The 21,430-nt window shown below is 38.3% G+C and overlaps 1 protein-coding gene across 11 annotated transcripts in view; it reads left to right on the top strand.

The window, feature by feature from the left end:
- The first annotated feature begins 6,844 nt into the window (after positions 1 to 6,844).
- Positions 6,845 to 21,430, top strand: part of LOC114245674 (phosphatidylinositol 4-phosphate 5-kinase type-1 alpha) — a 92,177-nt gene continuing 77,591 nt past the window's right edge. For 7 of the 11 annotated variants that reach the window (XR_016324792.1, XM_089735858.1, XM_089735841.1 and 4 more), the window contains exons 1-2: positions 6,847 to 7,152; positions 7,271 to 7,314. Coding sequence is in view for 10 of the 11 variants with exons in the window: in XM_089735858.1 (XP_089591984.1) it covers positions 7,056 to 7,152; positions 7,271 to 7,314 (141 nt within the window). In the remaining variant the exon portion in view is untranslated. Of the gene's footprint in view, positions 7,153 to 7,270; positions 7,315 to 21,430 lie in introns of all 11 variants that reach the window. The other 4 variants (XM_089735783.1, XM_089735791.1, XM_089735804.1 and 1 more) reach the window with 1 other exon arrangement.

Below are 21,430 nucleotides of genomic sequence, written 5' to 3'. Positions count from 1 at the left end.
GTTGAAGCGAAGCTGGTATTTGTATTTTTTTCGTTATCATAATCTTGACCATCATCATCATCACTGTTTTCATCACCCGAGTCGCTATCATCGTGATTAGTCGACATAGGGCTCATCGGTGTAGTTTACAACTCGGTCAATTCGGTCTTCTTTTTTGTCTATAATTAATTATTTTTTGAAGATATTCGATTCGTAGTAATCGAATGTTACTTTTTTCAATTACCAGCTTCCGATTATTTTCTGTTCTTTTTTTCCATCTAAAGCCTAGCTCTTTCATAATACGTCGTAAGCTTCATTCCGAGCCATTAAAATTTATATCTTCTTTAAAATTTTCAAAGCCTTTCTACGGTACGGAGTTTCGGTGCTTGTTATGTAGTTATTATGATTTTTTTTTTTTTTACAGATTGAACGAAACTATCCATTCCGGTAACTTTCTTCTTCCCTGATCTTTTCTTACCCGGAGTCCGAAACACGGTGAGCAAGCCAGAGCCTTTAGCTTCCTTAATAATGCACCTAACAGTCCTCACTGATGGTTTTGTTACTTCCGAAGTCTGTTTTAATTTTTCCATATCATTCTTCCCCTGTTTTATAATGAAGCAATATACGTCGTACACAAATTTTCTACCCTTTCGTTTGAATACTACACCGGTTTGTCGCGGCATAGTGTATGTTTTATAAAAAAACAACAAACACTCAACAAATAGCAATGGCAACAAAGTCCACAAGTAATATAACAAATAACTTAACGATTAATAACGATAGACTTTAATAATATAACTTTCCACTGTACGCAAGCGTACTTTTGGGAGCAAGCGGAATGAGGGCGCGGTGCGGGACGCAAGGTTCGACTGATCTACCAATAAAGCGCTCGATACGATTTCCCCTGCCGTCGCGCCTCACCCTCACCACCAAAGTGATCTAAAATTCGGTTCTGCGCAGTCAAGGTCATTTGCTCAAGATGTTTGCCGGTTACTATAATACTTGTTGGTTTTTTAGACTATAATTGTGCATTACCAAATGGGCCATGGATGCAACTTGTTTTATAGAAACTTGATGTAATTTGATTTCTTACTCTCTATCTTTTTTTCCCTATCTATTCGCTGGTAGCCTAAGAGACTATTTCAGCGTAATCTTAACTAGTAGGTGAGCTCACGGGGCTCCAACCTGACGACGTTGCTAACACGAACCCTAGCAAGAGCCGTACTTCTCAGAATCTACCACTGGATCGGAACCGCGACCCAGAGAAGATCCAGCAAAAACTTTAGTAGTTAGTAGTGTGTCTATGGATTAGTTCGCTCGTCGATCGGAGCTTGAGGGTCCTAAAAGCACCGAGTGTGAATCCGGGGGATCCGAAGAGACATGTTTCGGGCGACGGCGGCTTTGCATTGCTCCATTGCAGTCGGATAAGTTCCATTATTTGGCATTGTTCATATCATAATCATAGACGCAATGTTATTGATTGTCGATGAATAACATTTTCGTTAAATAACAATAACATTTTGAATAACATATTCGTCATAAATATAGAGCAGAATATCGTCAAAATTTCTATTTTCTAGAACCCTTAAAAAAATTAAATGCGTAGTACGAGGTATTGTAATTTACAATATGGTACTATACTAATATATAAATCTACAGTGGTTTTCACGGATGTTCCGTTATAACTACTGAACCATGCATCCGATTGACTTGAAACTTGGTATCCATGTAGAAAATAAATGTACTTAATGGATAGGCTAATATATAAATGAGTGTTGGACTCCCCAATAATAATGACAATAAATAATAATGTTGATTTTAAATGCCCAGCGAAGCGGGCGACTACGGCTAGTCTATCTATATATATAAAAATGGATTGCTGTTCGTTAGTCTCGCTAAAACTCGAGAACGGCTGGACGACCAATTTGACTAATTTTGGTCTTGAATTATTTGTGGAAGTCCAGAGAAGCTTTAAAAGGTAGATAAATATGAAAATGCTCGGAATTAAATAAAATGTCCCCCGTCGGACGGATTAAGTTTATTTTACACAAAAGTTTAGGTCTTTTATTTATCGATTGAGGTACTACGAAGTCTGCCGGGTCAGCTAGTAATTTATAAAATAGTATCTGTGACAATCTCAGCAGAAAATGTAGTATGGGATTTTTTGGCGGGAACGCGAGGAGTGAAGTTGTGTGATTTGTTTTATTTTGTCTATTTAGTGTTTCTTCGGGTTTAAATGTGTAATAATGGTGGTTTATTAACCGTTTAATATCTGTGAAAGTGCACAAATGTGGGAAAATGAAACAAAGCCGCTGGACGTAACTTCTCGGGATCCTCCAAAAAGTCCACTGAAAAAATCTCAGTAAATGACCACCATTTTACTGAGATTAGATTTCATCTCATATTATCTCATTTAATTTCATCCCAGTTGATTAATGTCTCAAATTAATCATTTTCATTTCACTCCATAATATCATTTTTCATAAAATTAAGAATATAGATTAAAATAAGACATGACTTAAAGGTCTCAGTTACCAGGTCATAAAATCTCTTAAAAAAATGTAGTATGCAGTATTATTTTTATGGCATAATTTGACATTTATATGTATTAAGTTGTATGTTGAAATAACAGTTTTAGTTTTTATAAGTATTTTTCTTGTTATTGTAGCGAAACACTCTACACCGGAAAATTCACTTCATCCCCAGATATTACTCAAATATGGTTTCTTTCGAAATCCAAATCTTTGATTCCTTTTAAAAAAAACGTTAGAGTTGCAACCGTAGCTGTTTGGTGGAAGTGTTTCTTCTGATGTAAATATGAAATAAAGGTGATTTGCTGTGTAGCATCTCTGAGAGGGACTGCTCTGCTGGACGTGGCTTCTGGCTTCGTGGCGTGTTCTTCCAAAAATTAACTGAAAATCCCTGCGTAAAAAAGAAATATTTTATTGAAACTGTATTTCATCTCATTTAATTTCATCCCAATTGATTAAAGTCTCAAATTAATCAATATCGTATCATTTCGCTTCAGAAAATTTTTCATATTAAGTAATAATTATATTATGTATTTATTGAAAATCAATTGCACCAATCAATTGCAATGACGGTCCATCGTAAATGTTAAGTTATGTATTCGACCAATTATGTTAAATTAATCGGACTTTTTGGCGGGAAGGCGAGGAGTGAAACTGTGTGATTTGTTTTATTTTGTACGTTTAGTGTTTCTTCCGGTTTAAATGTGTAATAACGGTGATTTATTAACTGTTTAGTATCTGTGAAAATGCACAAATGTGGTAAAATGAAACAAAGCCGCTGAACGTAACTTCTGGGATCCTCCAAAAAGTCCACTGAAAAAGTTTCAGTAAATGACCACCATTTTACTGAGATTATATTTCATCCCATATCATCTCATCTAATTCAATTTAATTTCGTCCCAGTTGATTTATGTCTCAAATTAATCATCTTCGTTTAATTTCACTTCATATTATCATTTTCCATAAAAATATCCCATATTATATCATCTCGTCTCATTTGATTTCATGCCATGTTTCATAATATTAATCAACTTCATTTCATTCCATAGTAACATATTTAAAAAAAAAATTAATTAAAAAGATTAGGCTGTATGGTATAATACCTTTGCCTTTCCAGTTGGAAAAATAAAACTACTACTACTATCTATGATGGCGCGCATAATCCTATTGCTTTAGATAAAAAAAAAGAAGACTAATGTACATAACAACTGATATTTTATCATGCCCAAGAACACGTTTGACCGGCCGCACTGGAGATCACTTGGAGAGATGAACAAGTAATAGTGTTCTGTGCCTATGTTCAGCAGTGGACAGGCTCAGATGATGATGAAGAAAAACACGTTTGAAAGCTATGTTTGTGTTCGTTCTATGGACGCTCTCTATGACTTTTCACACACAGGCGATGCCAAAACATTCGACATTATTATCAATTTCAAATGCAATAAGGCGATTTTTCTTTGTCTTTATTTGAACCGTAAACATAACTTGTCTGTAATTCGAGCACCGAGACCAACCAATCCAATTTACTGGTGGTAGGACCTCTTGTGAGTCTGCGCGGGTAAGTACCACCGCCCTGCCTATTTCTGCCGTGAAGCAGTAATGCGTTTCGGTTTGAAGGGTGGGGCAACCGTTGTAACTATACTGGTAACTCTCTATACTAAGATCTTAGAACTTATATCTCAAGGTGGGTGGCGCATTTACGTTGTAGATGTCCATGGGCTCCAGTAACCACTTAATACCAGGTGGGCTGTGAGCTCTTCCACCCATACAAGCAATAAAAAAAATAAAAAAACTAATGGTCAACCACAGCCGTCGCTTACCAATAACGATATTAACTTAAATTACAATATTTTTATCTAGTAAAGAGCAGACGGATAACGCAGCGAACTCTTCACAAGAACACGTATTGAGCAAGAGATAGTCAATAAGGTGTGCTTGCGTTTCAGAGCTTTCGTGTGGGGCAAATACAAAGGGAATTAATCGAGCAACCGAGAAGTCGAATTCGAAAAATCGAAGCTTAACAAATGACACAAAACCTGCAGAGAGAAAAGTGATCCATAGTGCAATTATTCCCTAATTGTTGGCTAAAGAGACTATTCCATCTGCTGTCGGACTGGTAAATAAGCTCACGTATTCTACGTGAGAGAATTTGGTAACACCAAGACTTCTGCAGGTCTAGCCTTCCACCACTGCGTAAGTCCAATGACAGTCTGGCTCATAGTGCGAAGGAGAAGGCTGACCTTCTGGTCAAGCTCTTTGCCTCATACTCGACTTTGGATGACGGGGGAGCCACGCCGCCCAACATCTCCCGGTGTGACAGCTCCATGCCTGAGATTCGCATCACACAGCGTGCGGTCAGGCAGGAGCTTCGGCTTCTTGATGTCCATAAGTCGAGTGGGCCAGATTGCATCCCCGCAGTGGTTCTAAAAACATGCGCCCCTGAATTGACACCCGCGCTAACGCGTCTATATCGCCTCTCGTACAATACCAACAGGGTTCCGTCTTCATGGAAGACTGCTCATGTCCACCCTATCCCCAAGAAGGGTGACCGGTCGGACCCCTCGAATTACAGACTTATCGCGATAACTTCCTTGCTTTCCAAGGTGATGGAGCGAATCATAAACATCCAACTTCTTAAGTATCTTGAGGATCGCCAGCTGATCAGTGACCGGCAGTACGGTTTCCGTCATGGTCGCTCAGCTGGCGATCTTCTTGTATACCTCACACATAAATGGGCTGAAGCCTTGGAAAGCAAGGGCGAGGCTCTCGCTGTGAGCCTTGACATTGCGAAGGCCTTCGACAGGGTCTGGCATAGGGCACTTCTATCGAAGCTTCCAGCATACGGGATCCCTGAGGGACTCTGCAAGTGGATCGCTAGCTTTTTGGATGGACGGAGCATCGCAGTTGTAGTCGACGGCTGCTGCTCCGATACCATGACCATCAACGCTGGTGTTCCACAAGGTTCGGTGCTCTCCCCCACGCTTTTCATACTGCATATCAATGACATGCTATCTATTGATGGCATGCATTGCTATGCGGATGATAGCACGGGGGATGCGCGATATATCGGCCATCAGAGTCTCTCTCGAAGCGTTGTACACGAGAGGCGATTAAAACTTGTGTCTGAAGTGGAGAACTCTCTGGGGCGGGTCTCCAAGTGGGGTGAACTGAATTCAGTTCAGTTCAACCCATTGAAGACACAGGTTTGCGCGTTCACTGCGAAGAAGGACCCTTTTGTCATGGCGCCGGAATTTCAAGGAGTATCCCTGCAGCTTTCCGCGAGTATCGGGATTCTGGGGTCGATATTTCGAGCGATGTCCAGTTTCGGAGTCATTTGGAAGGTAAAGCCAAATTGGCCTCTAAAATGTTGGGAGTTCTCAACAGAGCGAAGCGGTATTTCACGCCTGGACAGAGACTTGCGCTTTATAAAGCGCAGGTCCGACCTCGCGTGGAGTACTGCTCTCACCTCTGGGCTGGGGCTCCCAAATACCAGCTACTTCCATTTGACTCCATACAGAAACGGGCTGTTCGGATGGTCGATAGTCCTGCTCTCGCGGATCGCTTGGAACCTCTGGGTCTACGGAGGGACTTCGGTTCTCTCTGTGTTTTATACCGCATGGTCCATGGGGAATGCTCTGAGGAATTATTTGAGATGATTCCCTCATCTCCTTTTTATCATCGCACCTCCCGCCATCGGAGCAGAGTTCATCCATATTATCTGGAACCGCTGCGTTCATCGACAGTGCGTTTCCAAAGATCTTTTTTGCCACGTACCATCCGGCTTTGGAATGAACTCCCCTCCACGGTGTTTTCCGAGCGCTATGACATGTCCTTCTTCAAACGAGGCTTGCGGAGAGTTCTTTATGGTAGGCAGCGGCTTGGCTCTGCCCCTGGCATTGCTGACGTCCATGAGCGACGGTGACCACTTACCATCAGGTGGGCCGTATGCTCGTCTGCCTACAAAGGCAATAAAAAAAAAAAAAAAAGACCAGCCTTAGCAACAGCAGTCTTTTGCTGAATCTACCACTGAATAGAAATTACCCATAATGCAGTAATAGTGCGTACTTACACGACATTATGTAGTACAATTGAACAGAGCCGCTACTAGTCAGTAAGTACAAAACGATGTTTTATGAAATCTGAATTACGATTGTGAGTATCGTGAATGTGTGTAAGTGTGAAACAGAAATGTTATCTATATGTCTATCGCAACAGTGATTTTTTTTTTTTAGTTTATGGCCTGGTATCTACACCTTCAGCCAACAGTGATTGCACCATTTGACAGTTGCCAGCCTCATTTAAATTCATTCAACAATAAAATTAATTTATCTAGCAACCCAGTTACTATGAGAGATCGTGTCAGACGGGTTGCTTTACACGACCGATTCTTTCCGTAAAGTAATTGATTTCTTTTTAATCAAATTAGAGAGAATACTGAATAGTGGTGATACCGCGAAGTGCGAAGTGAGCCATGAGAATCGTTACTGTGCACATAAAAGAATTGAATAGTACTTGAATACAAAGTGATGTAAAAGTGAAACAAAAATGGCTTCGGGCGATTCAGATCACATAGAAGTGATGGAAAGTTCTGTTTTGAAAAAGTCTGAGAACGCTACGGAGCAGTCAGTCGCCGAGGACGATGGTAATGTCATATATTCAATAATACAGCACATTCTTTTGTTATAATCCTATTATGACATATTAGTTTACGGGTTACAAGTTTTAAGCGTACAATTAAATAAACTAATATTTTATTACAGATCGCGACAGGAGTTCGATCGCCGAAAAAAATGTACCTTACGACGTAAGTTTAAATAATTGTTAAATATAATGTAGTGCTATGAATATAGTAGTAACACATAAAAAACTAAATGACAATAATTGTAGAAAGTTTGTTCATTAGGTCAGCGTTGCTCCCTTTTTGAAATGTGGACTTGAACATGAAGCCTTTAAAGCTATTAAAACGATGACAATGTAATTAATCATAAAATAAATTCATTCATTTATTCCACATAGTTATCTGAGCGCCGGTTTTAATTTTAATTAATAACATGTGACAAAGCATTTGAAATACATTACACACTGTATTCAAAACAATCACAAATTAATAATACACATTATGAATCATTTTTGACATACACTAATAATAATTCACATAGTAGGTAACATGTAGTGTTTATCATAACTTCAAAATAAACAGGATGTAAATCATGTATGTAAAACAATGCCTGTAAATATCCTAAAGTGTTGTTATTTAGTTTTAATTAATATTACATTTAAAGTGATTGCTTATATTTGTGTGTGATTTGTCTTTTTGGTATTGGTAAGTGATTTTACTATATTTGAGTAAATTCTATTGTAATTTGTAGACAAATCACACTAAAAAATGTGTTAAAAGTCACTAAGTCTTTATTCATATTGTCTACCAAACCATTTCATACAAATCTTTGACTGATTCTTGAAAGTTTAATTATTGTAACATAGAGTTAGGGTGTCCGTTCCTGACTTAAAGTGTCTTTGTTAAACAGATTTGAAATTCAAAGTTTAAGTGTACTTATTTATGATTTTTCCCTTGTCTTTCTGGCCCTATAATACAGAAAAAAACTTGGCACAAGATAGTCTTTATTTGCTCTCTACTTACTATATTAGGAATTACTATTTCTATTATAATCTTGAGAAGGGGTTCCCTTAACTAAAACAGTATAATAAATATTAAGTATTTTATGTAACTGCGGTTTATTGATAAGTGTTAATTAGACGAATGCTGATTTTATACACAAACTAGCAGTACTTGCCCACTTAGCTGGGCATTTAAAATTAACATTATTATTTATTGTCATTATTATTAGGGAGTCTAACACTCATATAAATACTAGCCTATCTATTTCGATCGGATGCATGGTTCACTAGTTATAACGTAACATCCATAAAAACCACTGTAGATTTATATATTAGTATAGGTGTGTTCTGCACTATCGTGCTTCTTGGGAATTGATCTTAGCAATGGTTTCAAACAGTCTGATAAGTATGGAAGCGACCAGACCGTTTGCTCCACCATGAGCAATGACTTCAACGTAATTTTATGGAACTATTACAATCCAAAAAAATCATCAAAACCATCTTTATGAGGTACACCTAATGGTGCTACTCCATGAGTCTTGGCAGATAAAACATAAATTATTATTAAGAAATTTTTGATAAAGCAAACATTTAGCAATGAAATTATGCAAATTTAAATTGTAAAGCAAAATATTATGCGAATATTACTGTATGTTCTTAAAGCTGCCCATGATGAATAAATATGATTATTTAACTAAATTATATTGTATCAATTTTGTACCGGCTTGTGGTACATAAGGGAGTTTCTTGTGGTAATAAAAATCCAGCACTTGATATATATTTTAATAGAGATGTACAGCATGCTTGAAGAGCGGGTAGTGAATGAGCGAATGATAGCGAAATACGTTAACTTATTAAGCTGTGATAGTTAGCGCCTTAGAAGGCTAGCATCTTTGACTTTGCTCTAAAATAATTGAAGGCACTGGCCTGAACAAAGGACAATGCCCAAAAGTAGGCCAACTTTATGTCAAAACTATTTGTACTTGGAAAACTATGCCTTATTTTTTCACGTTGTTTAGTTTATGTATCAACATTTCTTTCAACCTGGCATTGTTTTCCAAAAAAATAAATTACTTAATTGATAACATCCCAAAACTATCCATGCCATAGTTTTTAAATTCGCCAATAGGCAAAGGGCTTAGCCCATGCAGCCTTATAGCAAACCTATACGCTGTCAAACGAAAGAGGTGTTTGTGACTTAAACAACAAATAAATAAAAAATAGCTAATGCTTATAATTCACAGGCTTCTTAGTTTATTTTTGTTCAATTCAATATTTATTGTAATAATAATTATTACTTAAAACCATGAATATTTTTTACCATTATTTAATATTTTTAGATATTAATTATTCCATTAGTAAAAATATCAATGGCCTACCATTACTCTATTCTTATTATATATGATCAGAGAGTTTTGGCAGCAACCCGAGTGAAGCGTCACTTGAATTTTTATTTTAATGTTTTTTTAATACTTTATTGTGTAATTTGTATTATTTGTATTTGTAATATTGTATATAAAAGGTCTGCGTAAGCTCATGCTCAGTCAATGTGGTATTCGTTGAGTTGACGTCAAAACTCCCAAAAAGCAGTAATAAAAGATGACAGAATAGGCTGTATAGGCTACGCTCTTTGCCTGCTTATTGGTGAATTTAAAAACAACAACAACAATATTGTTGCCGGCTTCCGGATTTTCATTTCATTTTATTATTATTATGAGGATATAATAATAATAAAATGTATGTAAGGGCTTATTTCTAGCAACATAAACCACAATTAACTTATTTAATACTGTAAATAATTATGAGAGCGATTATTGATTTCGAAGAAAACAATTAACAACTTAATTTTAGCTGCAGAAAAAAACAGATTTCTCTTAAGCCTGGGTGAGAATATAAAAATCGTTTTCTGAATATGAAACGATATTTCTTTGTCTATCAAATTAAGTTAAAACCATCATGACAGGACAACTTTTTTTAGGGGCCCAAACGCCCATAGAAAATGGGCATTGTCCTTTGTTTTCAATACGATGATTTGCATTTTATTATCATAAACATTTACAATAAAATTTACAACAAATTACCGAAAATTCTTTCTCAATATTTTATTCATTTATCTATATTACTATAATAAAGAGAAACATATAAAAAAATCAATGTTTAGAAAGCATCCTATAATTAAAACCTAACTTTCAAAAATATAGATTTGCTTGATTGTTTGTGCTAATTGTACTGCATGGGTCTACACATATTCTACTCATATCTGTCATGAAGCAGTCCTGCATTCAATATTGTTGTTATCATTGTTACACAAATTTGAACTAAAACCAGAGGGTCAACGTACCCATATTGCGAATTTAATTTGAGATATCTGTTGACTCTGATAACCACATAAAGTTTGAAGTTTGTGCGGGGCTCATTGAGGTAAACAAATTAACAATAACCATCAATAACCAAGTAACCAAACAGCATGATAGTGACTAACGTAAGTGATGTGATGTAGTGTATCTTGAGAAGGGGTTTGTGCAATGGTTTGAAATGGTCTTACAGGACAATTCCATACCATACAAGACCATTCCATACCATACAAGACCATTCCATACGGTACAAGACCATTCCATACCATACAAGACCATTCCATACCATACAAGACCATTCCATACCATACAAGACCATTCCATACCATACAAGACCATTCCATACCATACAAGACCAAGGTCTTACAGAACTACAGTTCTGCCTCGCCCGGTTACTCTGGTATAACCCCTTAGGTTGCGAGCTTAGGTGGGAAAAAAATTTAAAGTCCTGTTGTTCGGTCCTGAGCAGCTACAAAGGAACAATGATAATAGGAGACAGAAGACACTCTGAAATTGGAAGTCTTGTAAAGATTTGTATTTTATATTTGGAGCGATTATTCGCGCAGCCTTCACAGAGACACATTTCGGTTTAATCAATTTTGATACCCATCTGGACTTGTTGTCGAAACCGTCGCTTGCGACGAAGGGTTCGGCGAGTAAACTAACTATGGCTTAGTTTACACGTTTGTAGCTACTATGTCATGTTTCGTGTTAAGACAATAAGAGCCACTTTCCAGTGACCATAGCACGCCACTGTCCGCAGCCCACTGAGTTTCTCGCCGGATCTTCTCAGTGGCTCGCGTTTCCGATCCGGTAGTAGATTCTGCGAAGCACTGCTCTTGCTAGGGTCAGTGTTAGCAACGCCTCCTGGTTTGAGCCCCGAGAACCTATACGTTAGGGTTACGCTGACATAGCCACTTAAGGCTATCAGCTTAGGTAGGAAAAAAACCAAACCAGTCTGGACTAGTATAAGCATTCGATTCAACGCCCATTAATTATTGCTAACGCTAAAATTGCATCAGGAGCGCTCACTCTCTGCGCCGTATTTCCCAAGTAGGAATAGTCTTCAATAGTTTGTGGCTCTATATGAAGAATTTACAATATAAATGTTCAATTAATGATATTCTGTACCCTTGCCAGTTCCGCTAGTAAAACTACCAGTAGGTATTTAAAGCCCAGCTTTTTTTTTTTTTTTCCTACCTAAGCTGATAGCCTTGAGAGGCTATGTCAGCGTAACCCTAACTTTAGTACACAGGGCAGCTGCGTATAAAAATCGACTAAATCTATCGACAGGTGGGTATTACCACTCTGCCCATTTCCGCCGTGAAGCAGTAATGCGTTTCGGTTGAAGGGTGGGGCAGCCGTTGTACTATTAAAACGGAGACCTTAGAACTCATAGCTCAAGGTAGGTGTCGGCATTTACGTTGTAGCTATCTATGGGCTCCGGTAACCACTTAACACCAGGTGGGCTGTTGAGTTCGTTCACCTACCTAAACTATAAAAAAATAATCTTAAAATCTTATTCACACAGAAAACAATGTTCTTTTTATTTGCCTATTTAAAAATTGAATAAATATGGAAAGAAGTTGCCTAGGTATAAAACTGAAGGATAAGGTAAATAATGTTGACATTCGAAAGAAGACAAAAGTCTGCGATGCCTTAACCTTTGCTATGAGGGCTAAATGGAGGTGGGCGGGCCACGTAGCCCGTTACAAAGATGATAGATGGACTCTAAGGTCATTAAAGTGGTCAGGGCCAAAAGGCACCAGATCCAAAGTTCGACCAAGGGCCAGATGGGCAGACGAAATTGTAGCGTGCGCGGGTCGAAGTTGGCTTGACAGAGCCAAGGACAGAGAAGGGTGGCATTCCTTGGGGGAGGCTTTTACCCGAACGGGGTCCATACATTGTAATTACTATGCATGGAATTAAATAAAGCTCATTATTATTATTTAAAAATTATGTCACTTAGCATCGGATAAGCAGCAAAATGATATTAATTTTCACACGGCGTTACGCAATACGTACACAATGTCACACTACTGCATTGTCTATGTTTACGTCTCCAATTAATATAATTGCGACAGCATACGTAGCGCGATAAGCTATCGCGATTCTTTAATCGTCCGTTGATTAGATTCGTATAAATGAATTTGTGAAATGTAATCAGTTCGCATTGTTCGCTATCGCTCGTGCTGTGCATGTGGTTTTAATTTCAGAAACTGTTTTCAAATGGACTTCTCTTTATTTTTTGCAACCCAAACAATGTTCTTAGCCTTTTTTTATGATTGAAAGATTACTGGTGGCTCGAAGGCCTTTCCAGTTTCACCAAGACAGGTGGGCGAGCAAAGGCTCAGCCAGGAGGGGTGAGATTTGCTAACAGCTGCCCGAGCGCCTCCGTAGGAGACCTAACAACTCAAGAGCAATTGCTTCGCGAATGAATCTACTACCGGATCGGAATCGCGACCCGCTGAGAAGATCCGGCGAGAAACTCAGCGGGCTGAGGCATGGGTTAGGTTGCACGTCGACCTCTTTGTCGAGTTCGACGAGTACGGTTACCGGGGTCCCTAAGCCTGCTCCTAGTATTAGAGCTGAAGGCGTCTAATGCAAAGGTTATTGGATCTGATGAATCCGTGGTTAGCCTTTTTGATAAGCCTTTCTGTTAAGTGAATACTGGAGTCTCGACATGAAGACTCGACAACCCACTTTGATTCATCGTTTTCTCCGTTGAATTATCAAAATATCGTGTCTTACATTAAATGGAACGACATCCTCTTTTGGACGGATTAACTGGAGATTTTACTGGTGGTAGGACCTCTTGTTATTTCCTATTTCTGCCATGAAGCAGTAATGCGTTTCGGTCTTAAGGGTGGGGTAGCCGTTGTAACTATACCGAGACCTTAGAACTTATATCTCAAGGTAGGTGGCGCATTTACGTTGTAGATGTCTCTGGGATTCAGTAACCACGTAACACCAGGTGGGCTGTAAGCTCGTCCACCTATCTAAGCAATAAAAAAAGGGTCACAGTACGCCACGATAAAAATCAACGTTACATCATAGTGTTCCTTGAATCACCATGAAGGTTGGCTGTACAAGCTGAATTCAGGTCGCCACAAACCGGTCGCAATGGAATTCTAGAAGGCTTAAGTTCTGAAATAGTTGTTTGTCTATTGAATTGTTAACAATGAAAATGAATTGTTTTAATCAAATGATCCTTTTATCTTTCAAGTTTTTTTTTTATAATCACGGAAGATGCTGCCGTTGATTTTGAACTAACGAAGTAATATATAATATTGTAGTATATAACTTGTAATATTGTAGTATATAATGTGTTTTTATGGAAGAGCGGAGTCTCCTAGTACAGGCTTTCACGCTTAAAAGGAGACTCCAATATCATTGTATTACGAGTATTTTAACACGCCTTTGAAATTTTTTTTTTGTTGTATTTTAAGTAACGAATTTTCAAAATGTTTATACATAACTAGCCGTACTCGCCCGCTTCGCTGGCCATTTAAAATTAACATTACTATTTATTGTCATTATTATTAGGGAGTCCAACACTCATATAATTATTAGCCTATCCATTAAGTACATGTATTTTCTAAATGGATACAAAGTTTCAAGTCATTTGGATGCATTGTTCAATAGTTATAATAATAATAAATTTTTATTTCAGAATTAAATTCCATATGAAGTGTTAGTAATACAAAATCTTTCTTAAAAAAAAAGCATTTCATTTTATTTATTTTACATTGACCATGGCTGGTCTTGAGCCAACATGGACTTCATTCCAGTGCCTCAATATAGGGCAGCAATAGCGACTCCCTATCGCGGCCAGGAGGCTGTTCGGGCTGTCCCGAAGCCGGCACCACGCGGAGGCCACGCGATTACGAATGAATGATCGCGTGAAAGCCATCTATGTGAGCCTCCGCGAACATCGTCGACGCGCTACACTACCGAGACAGCCCCATCAGTGCCCTAAAGCCGTTGTTGTATTGTATAACGAAACATCCGTAAAAATCACTGTAGATTTATATATTAGTATAGATTTCGTCTTATTTATACGCGTCCTGTTAATCGAAGTATTAAAGATTTTTACGACGTCATAAATGCGGCTTTATGTCAAAGACAATATACAGTAGTACCATTGTTTACATTTTTATCTTTGGCTGCAGGTATGTAAGTAATTGTCATTATTTTCATTGTACGATATTATCATTAGTAATTTTAAAAATATGCAACAATACAGGATTGCATTATAAAAAAAGGCCTCTAAGTTTCTTTTTTTTTTTTTTAATTACGTGACCTCTAATAAAATATGAATGCGAACAATGTGCCAAGTAATCAGATTAATAAATGTTCACGTTCTATTAGTCAACTATATTTCTTTGTTCAGATTTAAAGCTGTAAGCTCTAATTTAATTGTACCCACTAAATTACTCAGATACTGAAACACCGACCGCAAGAATCTCAATATTCTCGAAGGTTCCAGGGACTCACCTCGAAATCGTAACAAAAGGGTTCTCCACTTTATACACAAGCATTACGCTCCGAAAGTGATTGATATAATCGATATATCGCGCATCGCCTGTTCTAACATCCGTATACCAATGCTAGCCGTCAATAGATAGCATGTCGCTAATATGAAATAAAATTTTTATTATATGCACGGAACAGTTGAAGTCGTCGGCCTAAAGGATAAGACGTCCGGTGCATTCTAGCGATGCATCGTTAACCCTCAGACACATCCCACTGAGTTTCTCGTCGGATCTTCTCAGTGGGTCGCGTTTCCGATCCGGTGGTAGATTCTTCGAAGCACGGCTCTTGCTAGGGTTCGTGTTAGCAACGTCGTCAGGTTTGAGCCCCGTGAGCTCACCTACTAGTTAAGGTTACGTTGGAATAGCCTCTCAAGGCCAGACCAGCTTAGGTAGGGGGGAAAAAAAGCGATGCATCGGTGTTCGAATCCCGCCGTCGGGTACCAATTTTTCTAATTAAATACGTACTTAATAAATGTTTACGATTGACTTCCACGGTGAAGGAATAACATCGTGTAATAGAAACCGAATCCGCAAAATTATAATTTGCGTAATCACTGGTGGTAGGACCTCTTGTGAGTCCGCATTGGTAGGTTCCACCACCCTATGTTTAAACATAATGCGTTTCGGTTTGAAGGGCAGAGCAGCCGTTGTAATTATACTGAGACCTTAGAACTCTTGCCTCAAAGTGGGTGGCGGCATTTACATTATAATGTTTGTTATCTACTGAGAGTTTTTCAGTGGAGTCTGGATGAATCCAAGAAGTCACGTCCAACGGCTTTGTTTCATTTTCCCACATTTGTGTACTTTCACAGATGATAAACGGTTAACAAACCACCGTTATTTCACATTTAAACGCGGAGGAACACTAAATAGACAAAATACAACAAATCTTATCAAAACTTCACTCCTCGCTTTCCCGCCAAAAAGTCTCAACCAACCGAGGCTCTGGACTGACTGGGTGGCGCGGTAGATAGCGCCCGCGACAGTTGTGCTACACACGCAGACTCGATTCTCATATCAAACTTAGCGTGATTTGTGTGCATTTCTCTTCTTCTCTTCTTAGTCGAATACTTCATTGCTGAAGGTCGTGTCCTTGAAAGCCCTTCGTGGCTCTTTTTACCCTCAGCTTCCATTTGCTTCGGTTTTAACAAAAAAAAACAATTCACATAACCTCACACACTCTTCGTGTTTCCCTCCCAAGAAGCCAAATCGTTTCGGAGATTAGCGATGGACAGTTGTCAAACATATTTTTGTTGTTGTTTAAAATTACTGTCAATATATTCGCGAGCATTTATTAATAAGCTTGTATTAGGATGCTCCATTTTTTTTTGCTTAGATGGATGAACGTGCTCACAGCCCATCCGGTGTTAAGTGGTTACTGGAGCCCATAGACATCTATAACGTAAATGCGTCCACCCACCTTGAGATACAAGTTCTAAGATCTCAGTATAGTTACAACTACTGCCCTACCCTTCAAACCGAAACGCATTACTGCTTCACGGCCGAAATAGGCAGGGCGGTGGTACCTACCACCAGTAAAAAGAGTGCTCATAGTTTGTTTGCATTCACTTCTTGAAAGTGCCAGGCTGAAGCCATATTGGTTTCAGTCAGCAGATCGTTTTCGTTTATCGATAAAGGATTCTTTACTTCGATCCGAATCGATTTTCTTGTTACATTGAAATGCTAAATTGACTATGTGGTTCAATTAAAATGAAGCCTAAATGAAATCTATTTTTTTTAAATGAATTTGCGTACTTCTTAGAGATAAAGGGTGAGTAAATCTCGCACGACTACTCGTCCATTCGTCTTATTCAAATTATTCATGCCTTTTGATATAAAAAGTGTGTTAGTCCTTAAGATTGGATCAAATGCGTTTTGGTTTGAAGGGCGGGGCAGCCGTTGTAACTATACTGAGACCTTAGAACTTATATCTCAAGGTGGGTGGCGCATTTACGTCGTAGATGTCTATGGGCTCCAGTGACCACTTAACACCAGGTGGGCTGTGAGCTCGTCCACCCATATAAGCAATAAACATAAAATAAAATAAAAATCCACTTCTCTGACCCCTGACTATGAGGAACGATGATTTGTGGCCGGTATTGTGACCGGTAATGACGGAAGAGAGCCGAAAATCGGGGCTGATCATGATGATGGTCTAACCGTGTACCGGCATTGATATTGTGATTGATATATACAGGCTACGGTGGCCATTAGCGTCGTGAACTCGATTGGCCCACCGAGAGGTCGGCTCTTCTAGCTTTATCCACAAATAGCCCTATTATTAATTCAAACGCTCGTTAATTTCTAAAATGGATCCTATTAATAGATGGTTTGTTGTTATTTCTTGAAATTTCTTAGCAACCAAGCTTTGGAGTAACAAGTCTATACTAAACAATATCGTAAACGGACTGTGTGTGTATCTGTGCGTTGGCTGTTGATACACGCAATAGCTGCGCCAATTTGTATTTGTTTTTCATTACTCAATTCAAAATACTTTTTCAAAGCACAGATAGCTTGATTGTTTTGTAGTATATTGTGGTTTATATAATTAATTTTATTTGATATGTATTTCTTATCTATGTATTTTGTATGTATGTATCTATGTATTTTTTTTTGGTAATGTAATTATAATCTAGTGTTCATTTTACTGATGTCTACTGTAATTCCTTAAACTATCGCCATGTATTAACTTCATCACAGCTATACACTTCTTGAATCTTTCACTTCATCAACGAGGGTTGACTGGAAGAGAATGCCTGCGTGGCGTTAAGTTCGCCTTTGTACAATATTTTTGTGCAATAAAGAATTTTCATTCATTCATTCAATTGAGATAAGGTTGTAGGTTAAATTTAATGGCTTTAAAGGTTCATATCACAAATAAGGAGGCTTATATCCAATAGTGGACGTCTGTAGCCTAATGGTGGTATTGATGAACACAAATGTAATTTAGAAATCTTCATATCATTTTATTTTCCATGTAACGAAAGAATGCAAACTGACGTAAATACGATTTTTCCTTCAGTTATAGGTATGAGCGCCAACCCTATTTTTTATGGTTTGTACTATACACACATTCGAGACCTAGGTCTCAAAATTTATGTCTGATCTTTGAAGTCCATCTCTTAACCAATCTCGCGCCTCTAGTTCTTGCCAAATTATCAACCTGTTCGTTGGTATTTGTGATAAGAGAATATTCAGCAACAGAATCGGCTGTTGGTTGCGATAGCTTTTTTGTATGTTACTAACTAAAAAGTCCTTTATAATTCAAGCATTCCATTGCCGTCAAAGCTACCTTTTTTATCGTACAATAATGGTAGCCTTAAGAGGCTATGTAAGCGTAACCTAACTAGTAGGTGAGCTCACGGGGCTCTAACTTGGGGGCGTTGCTAACTAGCCCTAGCAAGAGCAGTGCTCCGCAGAATCTACCACCGGATCGGAAACGCGACCCACTGAGAAGATTCGGCGAGAAACTCAGTGGACTGTGTCTATGGGGCGAAACTACACTCGTGGTCAAACTGCTCACTGACTTCTAGATCTATTACTGATAATAGCGCACAAAGTACCAGACTACTAAATAAATAAAAAATATGTATGTACATAAATATTTCCTGTAAGAAGTAAAAAACAACATTAATTTAATGCCGCTATAGGGGGAGTAGGAATTACCATATATCCGATACACGACAAGACTGGCAAAAGGCCAGTCACTTAGACGAGTGTAAGTTAAAAAGGAAAGTTTCGCACTGGAGTCTTAAAACGCGGCTTCACAAGTGACATGGAAAACATAGTCTGAATCTTCGTATTGCATGATTTTGAACAGAATAACAATATTTCCAAATTACTCCGCGAATTAGATCCTGATGTATTAAAATGTCCATGTTCAATGTAAAAACATTGACATAGATCAGTGGTCGGTGACTTGCGGCTATTTGACTCCTCGGCTACGGTTCTCCGGAAAATATTTAGTTTAGACACGGAATACTACTTATCATTGTAAGAGACGAGTAAAAATTTTTGAAACATATGGCTAAAAAATGTTTGTTAACACTAATCATACCAATACCTAATGGTACCTATTTCTAGCATAGCGGGTAGATAACGGTAAATGAGAAGTGTTACTCAAAATAAACAAAAACAAAAAAAATAATTAATAACTAGATTAATTGGTAAGAAAAAGGCTTTTGAAGTCAAATGTGCAAAATTAATAAGTTGATACCTACGTGCATTTTCAATGCAAAAGTTCTAAATGGGTCATTTGACCCGTTATGGTATGTTTAGTTTAGTGTTAAAAAATGGCTCTTTCATTAAACTTCAATTGTCTGTTATTTATATTCAGGTCTTTTGGTTGACAAGGTTGGCGACCATTGACATAGACCGTGTCATAATAAGTTTAACGTGGGACGCCTGCGCCTGCGTAGACAGACTATGCAAGGGTTGCCGAAAAATGTTAGTAAAGATTTTGATAGGTATATATAAAAAAAGCGGTTTTTCTATTAAATTCATTGCGAAGTGAACCTCGCAAGGAAACCGAGACTGCCATTGTTCGAGAATGACTCACGAATGTCCATATTTTGTATGTAGGATCGTTGACCTACTGTAGTTATTACCGCTAAAAGTGCCGGGCGAATTCGCATTGTGCCAGAATTGCCGTCGTCGCGTCGTGGGGTAATTACCGAAAGACGGTTAGGGTAACGGGAACGGACGAGGCTTTGAACCGTATAAATAGTTAAGTATTATTTGGTTTCATGAGATTTTTTTCTGGTTATGAACAGCCTATGAATAAAATTAACAGAGATCGTTTTGGTCACATACGAATCTTGTAATTATTTGAGACACGTCTTTTTGTTTTTGTATATTTCCGTCTTTATATCTACTAACTATATTAATACGTGAAGCAAAAACTTTGTATCCCTTTTTACGAAAATTGCGCAGACGGAGGAGTATGAAATTTTCCACACTTATAGAGATTATAGAGAAGAAGTGCACAATGCTAATTTTTTTTTTAAATAATGCATAAAAGATACATTAAATCAATAAAGAAAACATTACACACACTACATACCATGTATTTGACGCACACACGCATGCATACTATTTATTGTCAAACTTTTGTTCTTGACGTCTGTTGTCAAATTGAGATTAAATATTGTTTGTCTTTGTTAATATTTTTCTATAGTGTGTAGTCTTGGCGAAATTTGTGATTATAGAAGTATAAAATACAATCATAATAGTGTACAGACTTACAATTCCAATTAATTATAGTCGAATTTCGACTACCGCGAGCTCACAGCCCACCTGATGTTAAGTGATTACTGGAGCCCATGGACATCTACAACGTAAATGCGCCACCCACCTTGAGATATAAGTTCTAAGATCTCAGTATAGTTACAACGGCTGCCCCACCCTTCAAACCGAAACGCATTACTGCTTCACGGCAGAAATTGGCAGGGCGGTGTAACCAACACGTGCGGACTCACAACAGGTCCTACCACCAGTAATTACGCAAATTATAATTTTGCGGGTTTCACTTTTATTACACGATGTTATTAAACTTAAATTAATCCAGGACTCACTTTGATCTAAAATAAAGTTATCATTCCAACCGTTGACGTCGTCCCTTAGGCCATTGGACTTTAGCAAACATTTTCGTGTAAATGTTCATCAATTGTTCATTCATCCCAGACCTTTGTCTCTTAAAATCTCGAAAACCACTAGCGTGATACATTTTGCAAGTTGACAAATAGATAGCATCGGAAATGTCCGACATTATCTCGACATATTATGTACATACATCTAACGTGTTAGTTTTGCGATGACTTTTAGTTATCATATTTATTTTAATCATATAGTCATAATGTCGGAATCGCTGGTGGACCTCAGTCGTATGCTCAACGATCTCAATGCTGCTTCCCGATGCGTGGGACTGCCGATGAACCTTGACAAGACGAAAGTCATGTACAATGATCAAATCGTCCAGGGCCAAGTTACCAAGAACCAAAGTCGACGACATAGCTCTCAAAGTTAGCAGGCTAAAGTGGCAATGGGCCGGTCACACCTGTCGAGCCAGCGACGCCAGGTGGGGAAGGAAAGTCCTCGAATGGAGGCCACGGATGGGTACCAAGAGCGTGGGGCGTCCTCCAATTAGGTGGACCGACGACTTAGTGCGCACGGCGGGAAGTCGTTGGATGCGGAAGGCGGAGGACCGCATTATGTAGAAGGCATTGGCCTATGTCCAGCAGTGGGCAGATAAAGGCCGATGATGATGATGATGTAGTTTTTTTGTTTGTTTGTATTCTATGTATGTAGTTGGATTTTGTATGGTTTTTAAATAGGTAGTGATTTCATGAATGGTGGCCAGAAATATTTGGCAAATATTAGACGTAATTTTTGGGTGTCATGACAAATGACAAGT

This window comes from Bombyx mandarina, chromosome 02, assembly GCF_030267445.1.
Source record: "Bombyx mandarina strain Sakado chromosome 02, ASM3026744v2".
Classification (NCBI taxonomy): domain Eukaryota; kingdom Metazoa; phylum Arthropoda; class Insecta; order Lepidoptera; family Bombycidae; genus Bombyx; species Bombyx mandarina.
Note: the sequence above shows the minus strand (reverse complement) of the source record. Positions and strands in the feature narration are given on the sequence as shown.